Raw genomic sequence first — 21341 nt, forward strand, 5'->3', positions numbered from 1 at the left:
CTCTTTGTTTTAGCATTAAACCATTTGGATAATTTGACCAATAACAATTTGTATCACATTTTATTAAAGATTTGGCATAAAAAAATCCTGGAAAACCAGTAAAGATCGAGTCATTTTGCTCATATTAGTACCAGACTGGTGGCGTCAAGTTAGCATTGAGTAAATAATCTAATATCAATATTCTATTTTAGTCAGGAATTGACCTGATATTTAATACTAGTGTTTGTATCCACACACATATACACATCCACACACACCTGCCCTCTCTCCTCCAGCTCTGTGAGCATCACGATGGAGCAGCTTCTCCACTCCCAGATCATCCTCCAGAAGTCCTCTATGGTGTGCTGCAGGGGGCCCTGGCTCGCCATGTAGGAGTCCTTCTGACGGTAGCCCTGTGACCAGATGGAGGAAAAAGACAGGAAGTGATGTCCACGCGGAAAGGAGGGATGAATGGAGGATACAAAAATTAAATGGCAGGAGGGCGAAAGGCAGACTTAAAACACTCGATCAATTGCTTGCATTAATGAAATGGAATGATCCATTCGTATCCTTTTATACTCACGTCAATAAAAGAGGCATTGACGTAGTCGGTGTTCTCCTCTCCCCGTTTGACTGGAATGATCACTCTGTTGAACTCATCTGTTAGAAGCAAGGAGACACTTTAACCGCGATTGATGAAAAGCTTTAAGAGCTGACACAAACACTATACATCTGTAACTTTATTGTGAGCATCATTGCGTTAGTGATACCGCTCACGCCTATAATCACTCACATGGAATGATCTGTAGGACTCTGTTCTTCTTCATGTTGGCGGGCAGGTTGCCTGTTCTCATCTTGTCATTTTGAATCTTGATGGATGTCAGTTTCTGGAAAGAAGAGATCACAACTTAAGTCTAAGGACATTTGATGTTAAAACACGCCAGGTGAACGTCAGACACCAACTGTTTTCATCTTATGCCCTGTTATTATTATCTTATTTCCCTGTCATAGACACATTTCACGTGGGTTCTGTCAGAGTCGTGGGGCTCTCCTGTGATCGCGATTGTTAGGTGTAAGTTGGCCATAATAATCAGTCTGGGCTGTTTTAAGTCTGCCTTTTTCTCGTCTTGATGTTCCGACAAAATTAAACATGTTTAATATTATAATATGTTGTTTGTAACAGCTAGTGTTGTCACAATATTGGAATTCTTAACTTTGATACAATACTGTGAAAATGATTGATTTTCAAAATCATTTTATGATACACATAACAGTGGTAGATAACATGACAGCGACCACTTCTCTGTCTTGGTAACAAGCAGAGAGCAGCAGAATGACTTAAGTAATCATTAACAATAAGGGGACGTAAAAGAGCAAATAGTACCTTTGTATCGATACTGAAACAAAAAAAGGGTATTGAAACCGTTTCACATGTTCAGAATCAGCACTGATATTTTGATATTTTTGACAACACTAGACTTGGCTATGCAAATAGTGAAGGTCAATGACATAAACATTGCCAACAACCAACACGTGAGCTCTCTCAGCTAGCACTACACAGGAAGTAGCAAACTGGGCGGACAGTAAGCACGGAGGAGACGCTGAGGAGGTGCAAGAACACTAACAAGTCTCCGTTCTCTTCTATTGTGAGAAAAAAAGGAGAAACTGGTTGTGGAGTCAACAAGAGCCTGTGTTTAATTCTATGTGTATTTTATCCATTAACCAGCATTTCTTTTAGTGAGAAATCTTAATGTTCTAAATAATTCGCCTCTCATTCTCAATAGTGCAGCTATTGAGTAACAAAATACAAAATGCAAAGTTTGAGTGCACATTGTTTATCTTTATGGATTACACTGGTGCTGAATGGATGAGTTTACTCTCAACATACGACACCTTTTTATCTCGCTTTTGTATTTTTGCTGACACGTAAGAAATTGATATATGTCAGTTGGGTGTATTATTTTCAAACAGGAGCCTGATAGAAAATAATATTAGAAGGAATCTAGTTGCAGTCTTGTAAATAGTAATGTAATTTTATTTAGACAGGGACAGTGCATAATAAAACATTTACCTCATATAAAACAAGGAGAGATGCATTGTGCCAGCTTCTAGCAGAGCTGCTATTTTCCACCTGCAGTCCCTGGGCAGGTTGGTGGAATAAAACAATACATAAATATGACCCTGAGTCTTATATTCTGTGACTTAAAACTCAAATTGTCTTTAGATGTGAAGGTTGTCAGACATATGTATATATTTGTATCAAAAAAGCCTTCATTAAAATCAATCACTTCATTAAAACAGACCTTGAATTCAGCCTCCAGCCCACTGCAGCCAGCTCCAGGTGAGGGGGCATAGAGTTTGGCCAGGTGCGACTCCAGAGAAGTGACCTCCAGCTCTGTGTCTCCGTACAGGTAGTGCTCCAACAACGCCTGGAAGATGAACACGTACTGCATCTGTGGGATGGAGAGAAGACGGTGAAGAGGGAGTGGAAGTTTAAAAAACATTGCAGTACAAACACTGCATCATGGGAAAGACTGCATTCATGTGTGTTAACACTGGACTTACATCAGTCTGGACCATCTGACAGCGTTGGGCTCTGATCCTGGTGACGAAGCCAAACACATCCACCTTCCGCTCAGCGATCATCATGTCCAACATGGCATCGATCACAATGAAGGTACCTGTTCTCCCCACGCCCGCGCTGACAGACAGATATATGGCATGTTGTGAGTGTGGCTTGCAAATAAAGACATACAACAAAATAAGCACAAGTAAAGGTGTAAGCTTTAAGCACTCACCTACAATGGACCACGATGGCCCCGGCAAACTGAGGGTTACAATTCTTGACTTTCTTGAGAAACTTGAGCATGCCAATAGGGGTGAAGGGCACCCCAAAGTCTGGCCAGCTGGTGAAGTGGAACTGGGTGACGAGCCTCTGAGGCTTCTTCCCTGAAACATCGCCCACCTGAGACACAAACAAGCCAGGTCATGGACCCACAATGAGTGCCATCTTTCATTTCTGTAACTTAAACTAGACATACTTATTTTTTAGTCAGCAGAGTGCACGCTGATATTATTTAAAGGACCTTTGTAAGTACACACTACACCAGTGTTTCTCATGTCTGTGTGGAGGGTAAACAATGAATAAAACAATCGTATCCTGGTACCCACATTGATGGGATATTACCTGTTGGATGCAGAACTTGCGGATGGTGTAGTCCACCAGAACCATTGTGTCTTCTACAGACACTCGGATGTTCCCGTATGTCCAACAGCCCTGGTCCGGCCAGTACTGGGCACACTTGCACTGAAACACACAGAGTGATTTAACATTGAAGCAAAGCTATGTGGAATAACTGCCTCAGTTTATTTCAGTTTTGGGAAAAAAAAGGGTGAGAATACACATGAGGATATTCAAATTAGCAACAGCCAAAATTAACTGCGTCAATAACAGAATCAGCGTAGTTAAAGAGAGATCAGAGTGAACTTGTGATTTGAAGACTGGTGATGATTGCCCTCACTTAAGGATGTGCACAGGGGTTTAAAAAGTGAAACTTAACCAACTTTACAGATAAAAAATTAACTTTGCAAATAGGCATGTTAAACATAAAACCAATAAACTACAAGGAAAGGGATTCTGCCCCCTTGTGCTTTTGCTCTTTTTACATCTCAACTGAGGGTGCATGTTTCTACACAAATGTGTCAGAGAGCTAGGGCTGTGCGTTAAAGCCTATAAATAATATCACAGTATTTTTAGGTAATAACAATACATGGTATTAATATTTATACTTTGAAATCTTCTCTTAATTACATTAGACTACTTAAATACTAAACTACTAAATAAACTACTTTTACACTACAGTAGCTACTCTTGTAGCTACTTTATTTATGTTTTTGCCGTGAACTTAAATGTTCACAGATAGCAACTTGTTGCCGCACTATTAAACAGGAGGATTTATTCCCTGTGAGCTGGAAACAAACGGACATCTCTCCAATTTATATATTAATAATATCTGCAAGTTTCACTTGGTGCTCTGTGGTCACCCTGTTGATATTAAAACATACGCCTCACCCGCTCACACTCTCACCCAGGAGTCGATGTCTGTGTATGTGCGTGTGTGTGTGTGTGTGAGACAAATCATGTTTGTGAGTCTTGTGTCTGTGAGAGGGAGAGAGTGAGAGAACCAAATAGCAGTGGCTTAAAGAAAATGAAGTGACAATTTATACTCACAATATAGTCATTTTATAAATCCCACAGGGAAGAAGCTGTGATACACTCAGCATACCTGTTGTATCACCCTACTCATTTTAAAGCTGTTGTAAGAAAACACGTGCATCATTATCCCTTCCACTCTCCTACCTCTTTTCTCTCCTTCAGATTGGTCACCATGACAATGGTGGCTGTGTTCTGCTCCCAGATCATCCGCCAGAAGTCATTTACGGTTTCCTCCTTGGGCCCTGAGAGACGGACACAGATACAGAAACTCAGAGGAGTCATAATAAGCCAAAAATGTGTCGTGTGTTTGTTATAGAAAGTACAGCAATGATTTTCTGTAAACATTACAGGCACAAATCTTACCTTGAGCTGCAATAAACTTATTCTTCTCTTGGTAACCCTGTGAGAGAAAGAGGTGGAGAAGAGATGTTAGGATGCAATTTTTTTTTGTTTTAGCAGAACTGTCTCTTTTGTGGAAAAATGCTGCACTTATACAAACATTTATAAAGGAGGCATTGATGAAGTCAGAGTCTGGGACTCCCTCCAGTGACGAGAGATGCACCCTGGAGTGATCATCTAAGGGAGGAGGCAGGAAACAAACAGAGAGAGAACATGAGAAAAAAAAAGAATGTTAATAACATAATGCACAGTACAATTTCCATCCTTTCCACTTAAATTCAAGTCAGTAAATCACTTTGTAAACTTTTGTTGATTGTCAGCTGTCTGATATTTACTACTGTTGTACTGATAAATGTTTCTAAAAGCTTAAATCAGCAGATAAGAACTCCACTGAGTGCTGCTTTATTAATGTCAGTCTGTATCACAGTGTCGGGGGGGGGGTCTGTTGTCGCTCACATGGCAGGATGTTGACGTATCTGTTCTTTTCTTTATTCTCTTCCTTGGAAGCAGCGTCGCATGATGCCTGGATGGGACAGACTGGCAGTGCCTAAACGTAAAAAAAAAAAAGCATTTAGATAACAGGGTGGAGGAGCAGGCGGCTGTGTATCAGTTTCAAATCTCTCTGTGTGACCCTGCACATCATTTCCTGTCTGCTCATACAGACCATCCCTCATGCATTTTTGTGTGCATTTGCAGCAGCAGGAGGCTACTTATCTGATAAATGCAGTGACATCTTAAACATGTCTGAAAACATCTTAGAAGTCAATTATGTGAATATTTAAATATGATAATGTATAAAGCATTTCCTCAATAGGTTTGGCAATATATTTAGACATTTTCCATTACTTTTGGCCAATTATTTAACCTCTTCCACTCTGCTGGGAAGCAGGCATCATCGGCCAACATAACTGTTCTTCATGAGTTATAACCGGCTGACTTTTAAAGCTAGATGACATCGGTGTCATATGAAAGTAGAAGATCTAAGGAGTCCTCTGGAACCACCCATGGTACACTATCTTGTCTGGAGGAGGTTAAATAACTCTCCAAATGTTTGGGTATGACTAGGAAAGCTGAAACTCACGTGGACCAACTGTATTCATGTGACATGACGAGAAAATCTTGTGCTGATCTGCATCTCAAAATTTTAGTCAGGTTTGCATTTTTTAGATGATGTACCCCACCTCAATGTGGCATATACTGCTGACCCGCAATCTATCACAAAAGATACCCTGTACCCCCCTAAAATAGAAAAAAATTGGTCTATAGTAGGGAGAGGGGAAGCTGAAGAGGTTAAAATCTTTACTGTCTTTAAGCAAAAAATTATCACCATTCATCCATTACTTTTAGCTAACTATTTCAATTTCTCTACAAGTTTGCTAACTAGTTCCCATGCTGTCTCTATCGCAGCACGTGGCTTTATGATGTTATATCTGTCTCAGGTTGGTGGGAGGTATGTCCTGTTTGTTTAGTCTACTGTAGCGGGTAGCTCACTGGTGTTTGTGACAGTAAATGTATTAAAGATTAACATCACATAAATTCTTGGATGGTTATTTTCTGTCAAAACAGAACATTTGTGGATAAATAATTTAAATCCAATTATTCTTCAGCTTATTTCATCTGAGTCAAGCTTCTCCATAATCTTTGAACTTACCCACCTGGTAGCATTGTAGTCAAGACCATACTAACCTACATCCAATCACAGCAAGTATGTTACAGATATTTCTGTGGTGGTCTCGACTGGTTCCGATTTAAAATCCGGAGTCCGGGGCACCTGGTGGCTTAGTGGATAGAGCGGTGCCCCATGTGCGGAGGCTGGGTCCTTGCCGCAGCGGCCGCAGGTTCGAGTCCTGCCTCGGCCCTTTGCTGTATGTCTCCCCCTCTCTCTCTACCCCTTTTAACGCTCACGCTGTCCCATCAATTAAAGGCAATAAAAGCCCCAAAAATAATCTTAAAAAAAAAAAAAAAAATCCAGAGTCCGCTTTGTCCGAGGCCGAGACAAATCTGAGTCAAGATGCGTTTGATTCTGAGACAAGACCGAGACCCTCTAAAAGTGGTCTCGAAACCGGTCTCAGGACCATGACCAATCTCGAGTACTACAACACTACCACCTGGGGACTGAAAAACCCTCTGTGCTACAAGTTCTTCTGGTTGGGACTCGATCAGGACTTGATCAGGCTACAGGGATGTGGGTTAAAGGTGAACATCAGGCTCAGTGTTTTATCACAGTGTGTGTGTGTGTGTGTGTGTGTGTGTGTGTGTGTGTGTGTGTGTGTGTGTGTGTGTGTGTGTGTGTGACATACATTAAACTCCTCCCTGAAGAGCTTGTTGTCATCAGCCATGCGACGGTTCATTTCTTCCTCAAGTTTGTCGACGGGAAGGGGCGGGTACTTCCTGTTTGTGCTGGGCGAACGGGCCAATAGCGGGACACTCTGAAGTTCTGCGCCGGCAAGCAGGAAGGGAGGAGGAAGGGGTGAGGAGAGGAGGGAAGGAATGGGCGGGTGAAACAGGTGGAGATAAAGACATGAGAGAAAGGAGGAAGAAAATAAAGAGCTGAACTGTCTGACATCACTGACTTCATCAGGTTATCTCTTCAAAGATGGCCACCAGAGGGCAGTGTGACTCAACACTGTGACGTGTGAGGGAAACTGCAGCCCTTGTGTGTTAGGTAATCACAGTGAACAAAAGCCTTCTGCCAACAGTCAACCAGTGAAGTGTTATCGGTTTGGGGCACAAGATCAATCAAGTCTTATCAGAAACAACTCAGGGTAACAAGTTTGATCAAGCCGCCTGTGTATATTTACTGATATGACCCAAAACAAATAAATTAGTGCTCAGTGTGTGAACAGTCACATCGGCAGACACATACAAAGCACACTCAAACACTAGCACATGTGTGAGTGTTTTACCTGTATCATCAGATCGGCCATTGTTCAGTCTGAAGGAGTTTGAATGGCTCCCTGCCTGTTTGTACTTCTTAAACCTGTCAGTCAACACAGAGCAAAGTGGATATTAATACACACACACAGTCCCTCTCACACACACACACACACAAATAAACACATCGCTGTAGTCTCACAGCTGAATGCCAATCAGTCATTGCCATGGTAACTGGAACACCTTAGGCCTTCAGCACAGGTCTCCAGCTAGTGTGCAAAATCAACTGCACTTCACCAACCTGAGCATGTAGAGGATGATGATGATGAAGATAATGACTAGCAGGGAGGACAGCGCCACCATGATGGCTATGATTGGCATGTCATCAGACGGGTCGTTGTCTACAGCAGAGAGAGAGAGGGGAGAATTAACGGTTTGTACTGTGCCAAAAAAAAAAAAGTGTCACAATAGTTGAGGTGAGTCAGTGTTTTAGTTTTACACTGATGCCAAATTCCATCAGCATTACTAATTACTCTCCTATTACACCATTCCAAGCTCGGGGTGTTACATTTTAATGTGGATGATTTATTAGATTACTAATGTGACGCATTTTATTAAGAAATTACACAAAAAACACCCAAACCACATAAAAGAGTGATTTGACCAAAAGTGACAGAAACCCCTGCAGGTGTCACTGCACACAGCTGAGAAAGAGTCCACCGTATAACCATCCAAAAAAAAAACAAAACACAGAAAAAAGTATAACCTTTTTATTAATGAGCTTTAAAGGAATTGTTAGGTGGATTTTTATTATATTCTGGCAGATTGAGGCGAGCAGTTTCCCCCTGCTTTCACTCAGTAACTTGAGCTAAGCTAACCGGTTACCTGTCGTAGCTGTACATTAATGTGCATACATGAGACTGCTTTACGTATGTTACTTGTCAGAGTTATCCGCTGGCACTTTTGGCAACGCTGAGTCAAATCTTGCCACACGGATTTGTGTTTCCTTTGCCGGTTTAAACGTGCCACGCCGAGCCCGAAATGAACCAAAAGACACACCTTCAACAACGTTCTCCTGTGGTAATGCAAATCCCTGCCACGCTGAGCTGACACCAAACCAAGTAAAGCCAAGCCAGCACACGCGTATGGAAAAATGGCATTATTGTGTGGATCCACTAATCAACTGATCTATTTCAGCTACAAATGAATATATACCTAGTGGCTGTTTAAAAATATTCCAAAAAAAAAGGTATCACTCAAAAAAAGGGAAAACTTTGTTTTTCTCACATGCCTCAAAACAAAGATTTCAAAAAAGGTTAATGTTCTTGAAGAATTAAAGTAATATGAGTCTGTGTCAAAACAGCAGTTAAACTCTCACACAACTTGTGCAGTATGATCAAAGTCTTATTTATTCAGTCGTATGCTAAGTATTTTCTAGACACATGCATTTTCACTAAAACCTTAATCTTTAAACAAACATGCTCACTCATGTGTGCCACTTGTGTGTGGAAGTGTTTTACATTTTTTTTTAGTGAAATGCAGGTATTTGGGAAGTACTGAGCATATGCATAGATCAATGTGATTTGGATTATACTGCACAAGTTGGGAATTGATGTTTTGTTATAGTTTTGCAGTTGTTAAACACAGACCCCTATGACTCATTTTCATCATGGAGGCATATGAGAAAAATAGTTTTCTTTTACATATTCAGTGTAACACTGGGTCCGTAACTGATATACAAATAATCATTTTGTGGGTGAAATACTCATTTAAAAGTCCCCAAAAAACACAGTTTTCATTTAGCTGACAGACTTTCGGCTTGTTAACATGTCAGAATGTGGGTAAAAAAAAAAAAAGCCTTGGCCGTAAAGTGACCTCTTTCAACACCATCCTGCATCTTTCCTCTCTATAATGGTTGTCCATGTTAATATTTCATTGGCTTTCCAAAGAAAAGAAAAAGAAAAAAATTCACAAATGGAGATGTGGAGAGTGCAACAGGCTGTCCTTTGGAGAGAGCAAATAAATCACTGTTTAACTGAGGGTCGACCCTCTGCTTTTAAAACTGGTTATACCCAAGATGATATGATGTTACAAAATACTGAAAAATTTAGGATGTTTACTGTGAATTCTGTATGAATTATTCAGAGTGTAAATATTAAATGTTTTCTTTCATAAATCAGAGAGCATGTGATGGTACCGACGGGTTAAAAAGCACTGCGGTCACAAGGCTTAACACTACAAATTAGACATTACATGGACCAAGTGATCTATTCTTTGTGATGCCTCCTGTAGATTACAATAGCTGACCAATTTGTTTCCATCATGCATATGAGTTGAAGGCAAGCCTATAGTCTTCCTGGTGACCTTTCACTGCCGCAGCTGACAACAAAAGACATGAGATTTGCCTGGACAATAACAGGAGTTGGTTGTACAAAAAACTGGCTGCCATTTGTGCGCTGATGACTGGCGTGTAAGACACACGAGGCCGCAACAAAAGAAGAGATTTGTCTAGAAAACTGCGCCGTGGTGGTGACAAAGCAATGACAAAATCAGCTGTTCCATGGACCGACTCAAAATTCAAGAAAGCTCTTAACGTTACAGACAAAATAAGCGGCCAAAGAATGCGTCATTTGACTTCATGCTCCATATGCACTTTTTTGGGGGGCGGGACAGGAGTAGTTTGGAACGCTGCCCAGTTATGTTGCATTTTCAGGCACAATTCCCAGGACTTTTCAGTGTTCTCCCTTGGACAATGTGTACATTGAACAGAGCAGGAGCACAACAGGCTGCGGGTATCATGTGGAACTGACACAGACTTGACGGATCTAATGCCATCTAGAACTACTCACAGCTCTCCACACTAGGTCCACACACAGCCAGAGGGAGACAATAGAGCAATTACGTAACACCTACGAAACCCTGTGTGATTGTGTTATATAATGGACATACCATATTAGCAGCGCAGGCACATCTGTTGTATTTATGTTGACCAAGAGTGAACTGAACTTCTGCAGCTTTCCCTGAAGTCCTCTGATAAATTCCCTAAGAAATGTTGCACTTTTAAATCTCGTCTAACCTACGTCAGGATCATTCAGAACCTGCCTGCTGTTATTATACTCAATGATAAAAAACAACTCTCCGAATCAATCAGTGACATTCTATGGTGATTTGTGTTTTTCTCTATAATTATGTTATATGAATAATTAATGTAAAAGAAAAGAGAGTGGGTCATGTTTCACTCACAAGGATATTACTAAGATGATCAGTATACAGACTTAAAATGAAGCTGAATAACACATGAAATTTCAAGTATTTTCTTTGGTTTTTAATGATTGAAATAATGTGAAAACCTATAAGCAGCCTTTCACAAAATGATGATGATACATTGAAATCCTCCCTCAGCACTGTTTGTTTTCACATTAAAATAACAGCTTTTGGCAGCGTCTGGTTTGGTGGTACCCTGCATCTTGTGGATGACTGGTCAAATTCAAGTATGTCACGTCAGGATATTTCCAGCGCTGCTACAATGGAGTCTAAAAGCAGAAAAGTGTCCAACTATCTAAAATATTAAAGGTCGACTCTTGACCAGAAAGCCCACTTGCTCGCTCTTTCTAGCTGTTGCTTCTGCTTTGACAGCCTGCATGAATAACACACAGCTAGATGGAGCAAACAAAAAAACACTGACACTCGTGGTTCAACATCGGTCTGTGTTAATTTCAGTTTTTGAACTGAGTAGTTTATAGTTTACATTCTTTTTTCAAACTATGTTTAAAAAATGACTACTAAATCTACCTTGTACCTTGTATCTTGATGTTTCTGTATTCTGATGAAGCTTTTGTGGACGTCTACTTTACTCGGGTCCTGTTCACACATAGCATTAAAATGTGTCTAAGATGATCTGCAAACATGTGGCTCTCAAAGTGCATGCTTGAATGCACCCAAAATGTGTTGACAAATCAAGGCAAATTTACAAGGGACAAATCAGCACACTTAAAACCACCCGGCCATCTTTACTGTCTGCAAAGCAGGAGAAATCTCCCTGACAGAGCTGTAAAAAGCCACTAGAGAACATTTCCCACGTCCATTTCTTTCTTTTCAGCAGCAACTGCAGTTTTGCCACAAATAAAATCAAATGGACGCAACTAGGGTTGGACGATTGTTCCCATTTCCAAATCTTCCAATTGCCGCATGATTTTTTTGGGTAAAAACAGGGGACATGGCATTTAGTCTAAAAAAAAACCCCAATACTGTATTAATATTCAGTATTATGGATTTGAAGTCAACAAAAGATGTGTGTTAACAGGCTAAAAGTGCCACGTTGGGCTGAACATTCGTCGGACGTGATGTTTCTGTTTATATCCGTTGCTAGCTTTGAAAGCGTGGATGAGGACCAGCTGATTCACAAAGTTGAAATAATTAATTACACTACCCCGCCTTAATACACCACAAAAAAACCTAAAAGATTTGGCAGCTGGCTGGAGCTAGATCAGCATGAAATTTTCTAGTAAGCTAAATGACCAACGCTTAAGCGGTTATGTCTCAGTTCTGATCTCAAACGTACAACTAATAGCTAGTCAAGTGCAATACCTGGCCAAATTCGGTAGACCACTCTGGTCCAGTGTCTGGCTTAATATCAAACTGGTTTTAGTTTAGTTTAATAGTTCTCACACCAGCCCAACCGTAAGCTTCGAAACATGATATGATTACCAAACAGCTCAAGACTGTAAGCAGCAAAGGCACAATCCACAAATACCTGGGCACAGTACACAAGATCTGAATGGTGCCTTCATCATTTCTCTGAATGGCTCCTAACAACTGCAGTGAATGTAACAACTTCAGGGTTCTCACACATTTTCATGGACAAAACTTCAAAACATTGCCATGATGTTTCAAGGACCCATAATCACTTTTGTCTTGCCCTTCTTGCCCGGCGTTTTTTAAACATAATTTTAGCCAACATACATGAAGGGAACGCAGCGAGAGAATGAGAAACACATTGCTCATATTAGAGCTACATTTCATCTACAGCTACAGAAAGCTGCCATTATGTTAAATTACACTGATGGTTATCTACAGAGGATTACTGTAACAATTTCACAACACACAATAAAATTCCTGGACTTTTCCAAAACTTTCAATAATTTTTACTGATTCAATGACTTTTCCAGGCCTGGAAAATGTGATCGTGAAATTCCATGACTTTTTCGTGTCAGTAGGAACCCTAGAACACTCTCACACTCAATTGTAGGTTTTATGCACCAACAAACATATCCACACCATGGTAAGCGGGTGCTTTCCTTTCAAAATAAAATGAGTCACAGCCACTCTGATCACCACTCAACATGTCGAAAGATGCTGCCTGATCATATTAAATTTAAACACATTTGCTCTTTAACCCTGGGGATGTTTCCTCCAAAGAGGTCAACAGAGGTTATGTATTCTTGCACTAAATAAACAGACACACACAAACGTGCACCAACACTCACCGTGTGGGGTGGTGTCTGAAGTGAAGCCCATCCCAGCTTCTGTGGTGGTCTCCGGCTCCACGGTGAATGCATCTCCATAAGGATAATCTGGAGTTGGGATGTCCAGAGGGTAAATTGTGGTCTTGTTGTCTCCCCCGGCCGGGGTGGGAGGAGGGGGAGGCTTGGTGCTCACTGGTGCCTTAGGGGCATCAGTTGGAGCTGGAGGTGAGGGAGCGGGGACTGGTAACAAACGCCTGGTGCCATCAGGACCGGCCCCTTGTACATCCTCCTCACCAGCTGGGCTTGTGGTTGTTGCTGTTGTCTTTGTCGCTGCTGAGATGACTGTGGGGGCGAGCGTTGTGGGTGGGCCTGTGGGGGCTTGTGTGTGTGCAACTGTTAAATTGAGGGAGGCTGCTGTGGGGGGTTTAGTGGGATTGGCAGTGATATTTGGAGGACCTAAAAAGAAGAAGACAGCAAATGCATTTTTTTCAGTGTGCAATTTAACTCATAATAATGGTGAATAAGTAAAGGAATTTGATGTTAATGGACATGGCTCGTACTTGTGATGGGGACATCATCCTGGGCTGAGGCCCCGAGGGCTAGACCAAGCAGCAGGAGCAGGGGACACACACCCATTCTGCCCTACATGGAGGACACACAACGAAAGGTAAAAGGGGTATTAGTCAGAAATAACCTCAAATCTCATTGAAATCAATAAGAAAAGTTACTGAGCCCAAGATCAAGAGATTCAGGTTTTATGTGTTGTATAATCCACTATAAATATTTTATAATCTTCTATGCTAACCTCACATGCTCATTTTTGGAGGTTAGTACTCTTACATTTGAAATGAACATGAAATATTTGTAAATGACAAATGAAGACGCTTACCTGAAGACGCGAAGTTGGCATCAATCACTCATTCGCACAGCGTTGTCCTAAAATGTAAACAGAGGACATCATTATTATTTTCTTGAGCTTCAACAGTCAAGTCAATAATATATGATTTCTTTACCAAATTGTACTCCTTGCAAATATTTTTTGCAATATCAGGATGAATAATGTAGGATAGCATTATTCTGACACATATGCACAGAAATATAAGGTTTACTCAGAGACACCGGTGTGGAGATAGCATGCTGAGTATTCTTCCTAAATTATTTATGAAGGCTTTGCAATAATTCATCATCTTATTATCTGTCAGCTTGCAGTGGAATCATACAACGTGGATGTGCTCATATCAAATGTTCATTTTTACGAAGTGTGGTTGTTCAAATTACTGAAAATTAAATTATAGAAATTATAAATTATATAGAAATTATAAATACTTCACCACCCAAATGATTATTTGTATATCAGTTACTCAGCCCGTGTTACAATGAATACAATGAATGAAGTCAACATCAAAACACGCATTTGCAAAACTCTCAAACAACTCATGCACTGAAATCGAAGCCTAATATCTCCAGTTGCATGATCAGTACTTCCAAAACAGACTGCACTTTCTGATGGGAAACTGAAGTAAAAGTGAAATCTATCTATGCTCTCTTCAAGTGCAGACTCCACTGATAAAAACGGTAGTTTGGCCTCGCTGATCACTGGAGCTGCTGGCCTACCACTGCCTCAATTAGTTAGTTTGTGGTATTGTGTGATTTTGGTGTTTCAAAGAGTTCGTTTGGATGAACCAAAGTCCGACAACAACAAAAAAAAATTACCATAAGAAGCAGTGGTAGAACAGCAGCTGATCACTGAGGTAAAATTACTGTGTTTGTCAATGGGGTCTGTCTCCATTTTTGGATTATCAGTTCACTGTGAAGGTTTTCCTTATGAATTCAACCAAACATGGGACAAATAACTGCTATACAATTATTTCTTTGATCATAAACATTTGAAATTAGTCGAAAACTATCAAAAAAATTATTTTTATTGCATTGACTTCAACCATATTGCCCAGCCTTTCTCTTTTCACAACAGGGTTTCATCTTAAAAATGTATTATGTGTGTTAAATGTGATGCATTCATCACCAGGAGCATGACCAAAACAGAATTAGTGACATATTCAAATTCCTGCAGTGAATCAGCACTTAGAGAGCTTCTCACCCACAGATACGGGTTTAAGCGATTGAAGGCCAGAGGATAGAAAGACTTGGAGAAAGCATGATGGCTGCTGGGAGGTCAGCATGGCTGACTGTCAGTCTCTGAATAATCCCAGAGGCCAACAGGGCCGTTGTCTCTCTGACTGAACTGTGATAATCCCTGGACCTAATCTTATGGTCCTGACCCTGGAATAATCCAGCCCGTCTGCCTCCATTTACACAGATATTTCAGCACTGCACTGAGCCAAACACAGCAGCGCTACCACACACAGACTGATGCTTTACATCAGGGATTACTGCATCAGTGGGCAGTGGGTAAATTGGCTGCTAAAAGCTCTAATAGTGCCAGTTGCCAATCTTCTGGTGTTTGGAACTAAGCTCATTCATTACAGTACTTACACTTTGGTTTTAGCAGAGCGCCGTTTGGCTGCGACTGCAGCCTGAAATGGGGCATGATGAGCAAGTTATGTTGTCAATGAGGGTGCTATTAACCTACAAATCCGATTGTTGCTGTCCCTCTCTCACTGTCACCCATCCATGCAAACGTTTGGGCGTTGGGACCCACGGGCAATGGGAAAATCTAACTTTTTGACTTTTTGACAGATTTGATCAATTTTTTTTGGTACACACAACAGTTATGTTTAGGTTTTTTTTTTCCAGAAAAGTTTTCACTCACTTATTAAGAGAAATTAGAGCAGGCTGTCTTTTTTTCTATTCTATTCAAAGACACGTTTCTAAATTCGACAGGAGGGTCACATTCATCTCTTTTTAGCTTAAAGTCAGCTGATTGAATTTGATTGTCTCTAGGGCTGCAACTAAAGATTGTTTTCATTAGTCTACTGATAAATTGTTTAGTCTTTAAGATGTCAGAAAATGGTGAAAAATGTTCAGCGCAGTTTCCCAAAGCCAAAATTGATGTCCTTAAATGTCTTTTGTTGTCCAACCAGCAGATAGTCAGTTTGCAGTCTTCAATGAATAATGAAATCAGCAAATATACACGAGAAATCTTTATAAACAGATATCTGCAGACACAATGCATTGGCTGAAATTTAATCTCAGAATCCCTCAGCTATCTCAAACTATCTGACAACAATTTAACAACAGTTTTTTTTTAATGTATATGATATATGCATGCAGATATATTAATAAACATTAGCCCAAATCTCTCCCAAAATATTGGCCGTTGCCCACTGAGGCTTATCATTGACACACCGAAAGCCGTCAGAAACAACAATCACAGAGAGGGCTTATATTTGAAGTTTTATAGTATATACCGCACTCCCGGAGTGCAGAGTGTACTCTAGGTGCAGATGGAGCAGAAGAACGTCAGGCGCAGCAAAAGTGAGACTTCACTGTTTGCTTTCATTCACCTCAGCAGCAGCTGCACCTCTCAACTATCCTTTTCTTTTCATTTATTTAATTCAAAAAGCAATTTCTTGTATTTTAACAATTTACTGAAAGCAGCAGAAAGGCAGAATTAAGTACAAATAAATATCTGTTTATTTATGTAAAGTGATATTATAGTGATATTCAACAATGTTATTGGATATTGCAAATTTTCCTTATATTGTGCAGGTCTAATCACAACTCTTAACCCTTATCTTTACTATACTCTCCTTCAGTTTTCAGTGGTCATTAAAAGGAGTGACTCAGCTGTAATGGACAAGTTCAGTGACTGGCAGTGTTTTGTGTCAATTAGCATTATAAGACATCTGTGTATGAGGAAAAATTTGCCATGATAGACTAAGGTCGGTATGTCCACATCTACTCTTTTCTTAATGAAGCATGACTCACTGTTTTCTATCCAGGGAGGCTGGATGACGTGTCACCGTGTTGGTGTTCGTGATATAAGCTGGTCCTGTTGCTAACCTTCACTTCACAGATGCTGCAGGAGCCCGAGAGGATTTTATCTAGTGACTGTAGACCCAGGAGGACAACTCCCTGGAGATGCATCTTAATGTGTTCTGGCCTCCTGAGAAACAGCAGTCTTCCACTGTGTGTGTGTGTGTGTGTGTGTGTGTGTGTGTGTGTGTGTGTGTGTGTGTGTGTGTGTATATAAATGCATGCAATTCTTATTTCAACAGACGTATGTGTTGGTAGAGGACATCATTAATTCAAGAGGTACTGGGCAAGTGCTTCTATTTGTGCCACTTTTAGGGTTTGTGCAGTCAGTGCTCTCTATTAAAGATATTCTGAGTGATGGGCTGGTGTAATTCACATTGAAATGACATGCGATGCAGGAGACATTGCAAAGATTTTATTCGTTTTCAATTATTTGGTTGTACGTGTCATTACATATAAGCAAATCACTCATTTGTCGTCCTGAGCAGGCCTTATTAATGTTGCCTCAAAGGCTCATAAACATTTTCTTGCTGACGAGTTTCCCATTGAAACATGTTGGCTGACAGACAAAAACACCCTTCATCTCAAAAGAACAAAGAAATGGCTTAATACTTACTTTAAGTGATTTTATCTCACGTCTCATAAACAAATTTCATTGATAAAGCACTTATCACCCCTTGTCTGCTTTCTTTCTATCCAGCCTCCTAAATTATGATACAGCCAAACATGGAAAAAATATATTAAAAAGCAGATATATCTTTCCAACAGTTTCATCACGCTATTCCCTGCAGAGGAAACATGTGCATGCCCATCTATTAGTGAATGAATGTACTCAAAAGGTAGTCATGCAGCTCTCGCTCTCCTGACTTTGGGCTTGTGTTGTGCAACCATGTGAATATTTCTCAGACAAGGAAGAGCTCATAGAGTGATCCGTTGGGATGAGCTGCCCTGTGGCAAAGTGCAAAACTGCCACAGCTTTCTTAAGACTGTGATGAGCAACAAGCAACAAAAATCAATAGTTTGACTGGAGGGAAAAAGAAACACATAACACAAATATGTGACAAGGCATTTGCTTATGCCCTTAGTATTATTCCAGGATTAGACGCAGTATCAGAAACTCCTGCATTAGCTTGGATTACACTTGAATAACAACAGGACATGGTGTCAATCTATATCATCTGTAACCAAAATGTGTCCATCATATCAAGTATTTAATAAATATGTCAATAACTTAAAGTTGGCATCTAAAGCTTGGTCAGATTTCCGGAAGAGCTATGATCAGATATTTTCTGATTTACAATAGAAAGTTAAAAACGTTTGACTGTATTTTATCTCCACATTTTTTTGTATTTAACACTGATACATTCAGTAGATTTGCATCATTTCTTTCAGGAAAACAAAAGCTGTTATTTTTTTGGTTTAAAATGTTGGTATTGGCATTGATGCATAACCCTACATAACCAAAGCAAATTTTAAAGGGCCATACTGGCTAATGCACAGAGTCGTAAACTCAAGTCCAAATTATCGCAGGGTTTCCCAAACATTTATCTATTTGTGGCTGCCTGCCACAATATCAACCTCTGGCACCACATATTGGATTTCTATTGCTGGAGCTGGAGCGTTCATTACGCTGGCTAACCCCTAACCCCTTAAGTAAAAAAAAAAAATTTAATTAAAATTAAATCAAAAACGAAATAAATAATAATCTAAATAGTAACCTTACTTAGAGGAGACACAAAATGATACAAGGGGAAAGACATATACACAAAAAAAGTTTGGTAACATGGTAAAAATGTACACAAATATTACAGAAAATAATATCTAATCACATCTAATCGAATCTAGAACTGCAATGATGAGTCCATTTATCAGGAAGCAGATTAACAAAAACAATCCCTGAAAACTATTTTGATGACAGCATATCTTTTTTTTTTAAGCCAAACACTTGCTAGTGATAACTTGATGCTGATCTTTGTCATATATGATAACAAGATCAATCATTTTTGATTTTTGGACTGTTGGTCAGATAAAACATACAGTGCATTTTTCACTATTTTCTAACATTTTACCGACAAAATGATTAATTGAGAAAATACTTGGCAGATTTATCAATAATGATAGAGAATTATTAGTTGCAGCCCTAACTGATCTAGCCTAATAATTTAGTCTAACATTCAATATTTTCATATCCATTCATGTAGAGCAACATAATAAACTTTAAAATCTTTCTTATTTTGTGTGCCAAAGTCACTGTCAGTGAGCAGAATTGGATGTTTAATGTGCATGTGAGGGGTGCGCCCGAGCAGCTAATGAAGACAGTTGCTTCTGTGCCTGAGGCCAACTGCAGACCTCATAGGAGTGCAATCACACAGTTGTGAAAGGGCTGGGCTGTTCCCATGCCATTTCATTCACACAGTGAAAGGAACACTTATAGGTAGAATATAAAGGAAGTCCAATTACATCGCCATGACAACCAAAGGCCAAGATGTAAGATCATTGCAAGGTAGTCATTTAATATGGAGAGTTCCCACACAAGTCTTTGGATTTCGCTGATGCTTTTGTATTTACCTGTGACCCGAGATGAAGTAATAAGTATCTTTTCCGACTGCACGGACATGAATTAATGAACAGCTCGACACAGATTTTACAAAGAAGATCTCTCCGGGCAAGAAAATACATTATCCCAAGACTAGAATCCTTAATAGTCGCAGCTGTTTATTACGTGCTGTTTGATCTAGATTTAGCAGAATCCCAATGTGGCCAAACAAATACAACCACTGACACTGTGGGAATCCTCTGCCTTTAGTATTATCCTTGAAATCAACAAATCTTATGAATAATTCAGAGAGGATACCCCGAGGCAAATGAGTGAGCTGGAAAACCAACAGACACAAAACCCCACAAGCCCTGCTGACATGACACCAGCAGTGGCGGTCAACGGGACTTCACCATTCATGCAGAGAAATATTTCCCTCTGGCTTTCTACAAGGCATCCTGCTCCTCTAGCCGCTGCAGCGCTAGATAATGCTTGTCTGTCTGTCTCCATTCATGGCATATTAATACTGTTTCTATGTCTTGAGAGGAGGGGTGGAGGGGCCGGGGCAACAGGAATACTGTGAATGCTTCTCTTCACAGGAGACTGAAGTAGGCCTTACCCAGGGCCGCTAGGACTCTTACTCCGAAACAGACCACAGATTATACGTCCCCAGTGCCACATACAACAGCCACAATCCTCTGGACTTCCCTTTCTGAGGGATACTACTCCCTGCTGGTGTGGTTTGTGTTCCTGTTGGCTTCATTCATGGGCTGGTGAGTTGATGAAAAGACGAAGAGAAGCCGGGGATTACTATTCTGGCTAATCATACGGGCAGGAGTGACCGCTGTGTCTGTTATTAAGCCCATAATGATGATTTGGTTCCGTCGGGCTGGAAGGATCAAGAAAACTCACTTGTTTCAATGAGTGAAAGTGGTGAGTCAGTGAAGCTCTGCTCTGTGTCTGCGTCGTTGTGGGGTTTCTCACAGAGCATGCCAGGGGCCTCTCAAGCATTCCCACATTGGACACAGAGAGGATGTGGAGGCGCAAAGCATGGCCTCCCCACAAAAGCCACTGTGACCTTGAAGCGTGGTGTGGGGCCAAACGACCAGCTCGAGGGCCACAACGAAACCTGATTCAGTATAACTACTGCTATTGGAAACTTTTAACACAAAAACTGATTTCTACATCCAGCTTGCTGCTCAGGCTGGGCATCAAAACTTGATACTTTATGGTCATGGACAAAATGTGTCCATAGCGCCAAGTAATGAAACTTTCACGTAAGGCTGCGCAATTTATTGCTTCTTTACCATCTTTGTGATGTCGACTTGTGCGGTACACACATCCCAAAAGACTGCGATATTGCACTCGAGAATTGTTTAAGTTAGTAGAAACGGGATCATAACAAAACTGCACTTTAAAAAGTGACTGCTTTCAGGAGTTACATTGGAAATATTTTTCAGTCTGTTGTGGGTTGAAAGTGAGATATGTCTGACGAACTCAAAACAAGGGTTACTTTTGGTGTGGCCCTGACTGCTTTTTGTGTGAGAAAATTCAATAAATAAAGTTTAACTGTAACATCATTTTTAACAGTGCCTTTTGTGCTCAGTGTTCAATTTGTTGTTTAATGAAAAAAACAGCAATTTCTCGTATTTTAGCAGTATACTCGAAGCAATGGAAAGGTAGAACAGAGTGCACTTTAATATCTGATTATTATCAGCACATTCTACAACATTATTGCATATTTTTTCCCCCATTACGCAGCACTACTTCAAAACAGCTCTGCCTGGTTGTGGTCCGTGTCATGTCTCCTTATTCTTTCATCTAAGGCCTTTTTAAATGTTTTCTTTATGACAGATCTAGACTTGTAGAGCTGCTTCTGTTAAGACCACATTTAATATTTAAGAGGTTTGCTTCTTTGGTTAAAAAAGTTTTACTT

General features: G+C 40.3%; 1 protein-coding gene across 1 annotated transcript in view; it reads right to left on the reverse strand.

The window, feature by feature from the left end:
• ptpra (protein tyrosine phosphatase receptor type A) overlaps nt 1-21341 on the reverse strand; it is a 34211-nt gene that overhangs the window by 7175 nt on the left and 5695 nt on the right. The window contains exons 2-18 of the mRNA XM_042502343.2: nt 13823-13869; nt 13494-13575; nt 12955-13389; nt 7770-7869; nt 7501-7574; nt 6895-7031; nt 5051-5141; nt 4695-4771; nt 4559-4595; nt 4340-4437; nt 3167-3286; nt 2778-2944; nt 2545-2680; nt 2283-2432; nt 773-866; nt 563-639; nt 258-392 (exon numbers count right to left, since the gene is read on the reverse strand). Of these exons, the coding sequence (XP_042358277.2) occupies nt 258-392; nt 563-639; nt 773-866; nt 2283-2432; nt 2545-2680; nt 2778-2944; nt 3167-3286; nt 4340-4437; nt 4559-4595; nt 4695-4771; nt 5051-5141; nt 6895-7031; nt 7501-7574; nt 7770-7869; nt 12955-13389; nt 13494-13575; nt 13823-13843 (2031 nt within the window). The 5' untranslated portion in view covers nt 13844-13869. The remainder of the gene's footprint in view (nt 1-257; nt 393-562; nt 640-772; nt 867-2282; nt 2433-2544; nt 2681-2777; nt 2945-3166; nt 3287-4339; nt 4438-4558; nt 4596-4694; nt 4772-5050; nt 5142-6894; nt 7032-7500; nt 7575-7769; nt 7870-12954; nt 13390-13493; nt 13576-13822; nt 13870-21341) is intronic.

This window comes from Plectropomus leopardus, chromosome 2, assembly GCF_026936395.1.
Source record: "Plectropomus leopardus strain MGB_pleo_1.0 chromosome 2, ASM2693639v1, whole genome shotgun sequence".
NCBI classification, from domain to species: Eukaryota; Metazoa; Chordata; class Actinopteri; order Perciformes; family Serranidae; genus Plectropomus; species Plectropomus leopardus.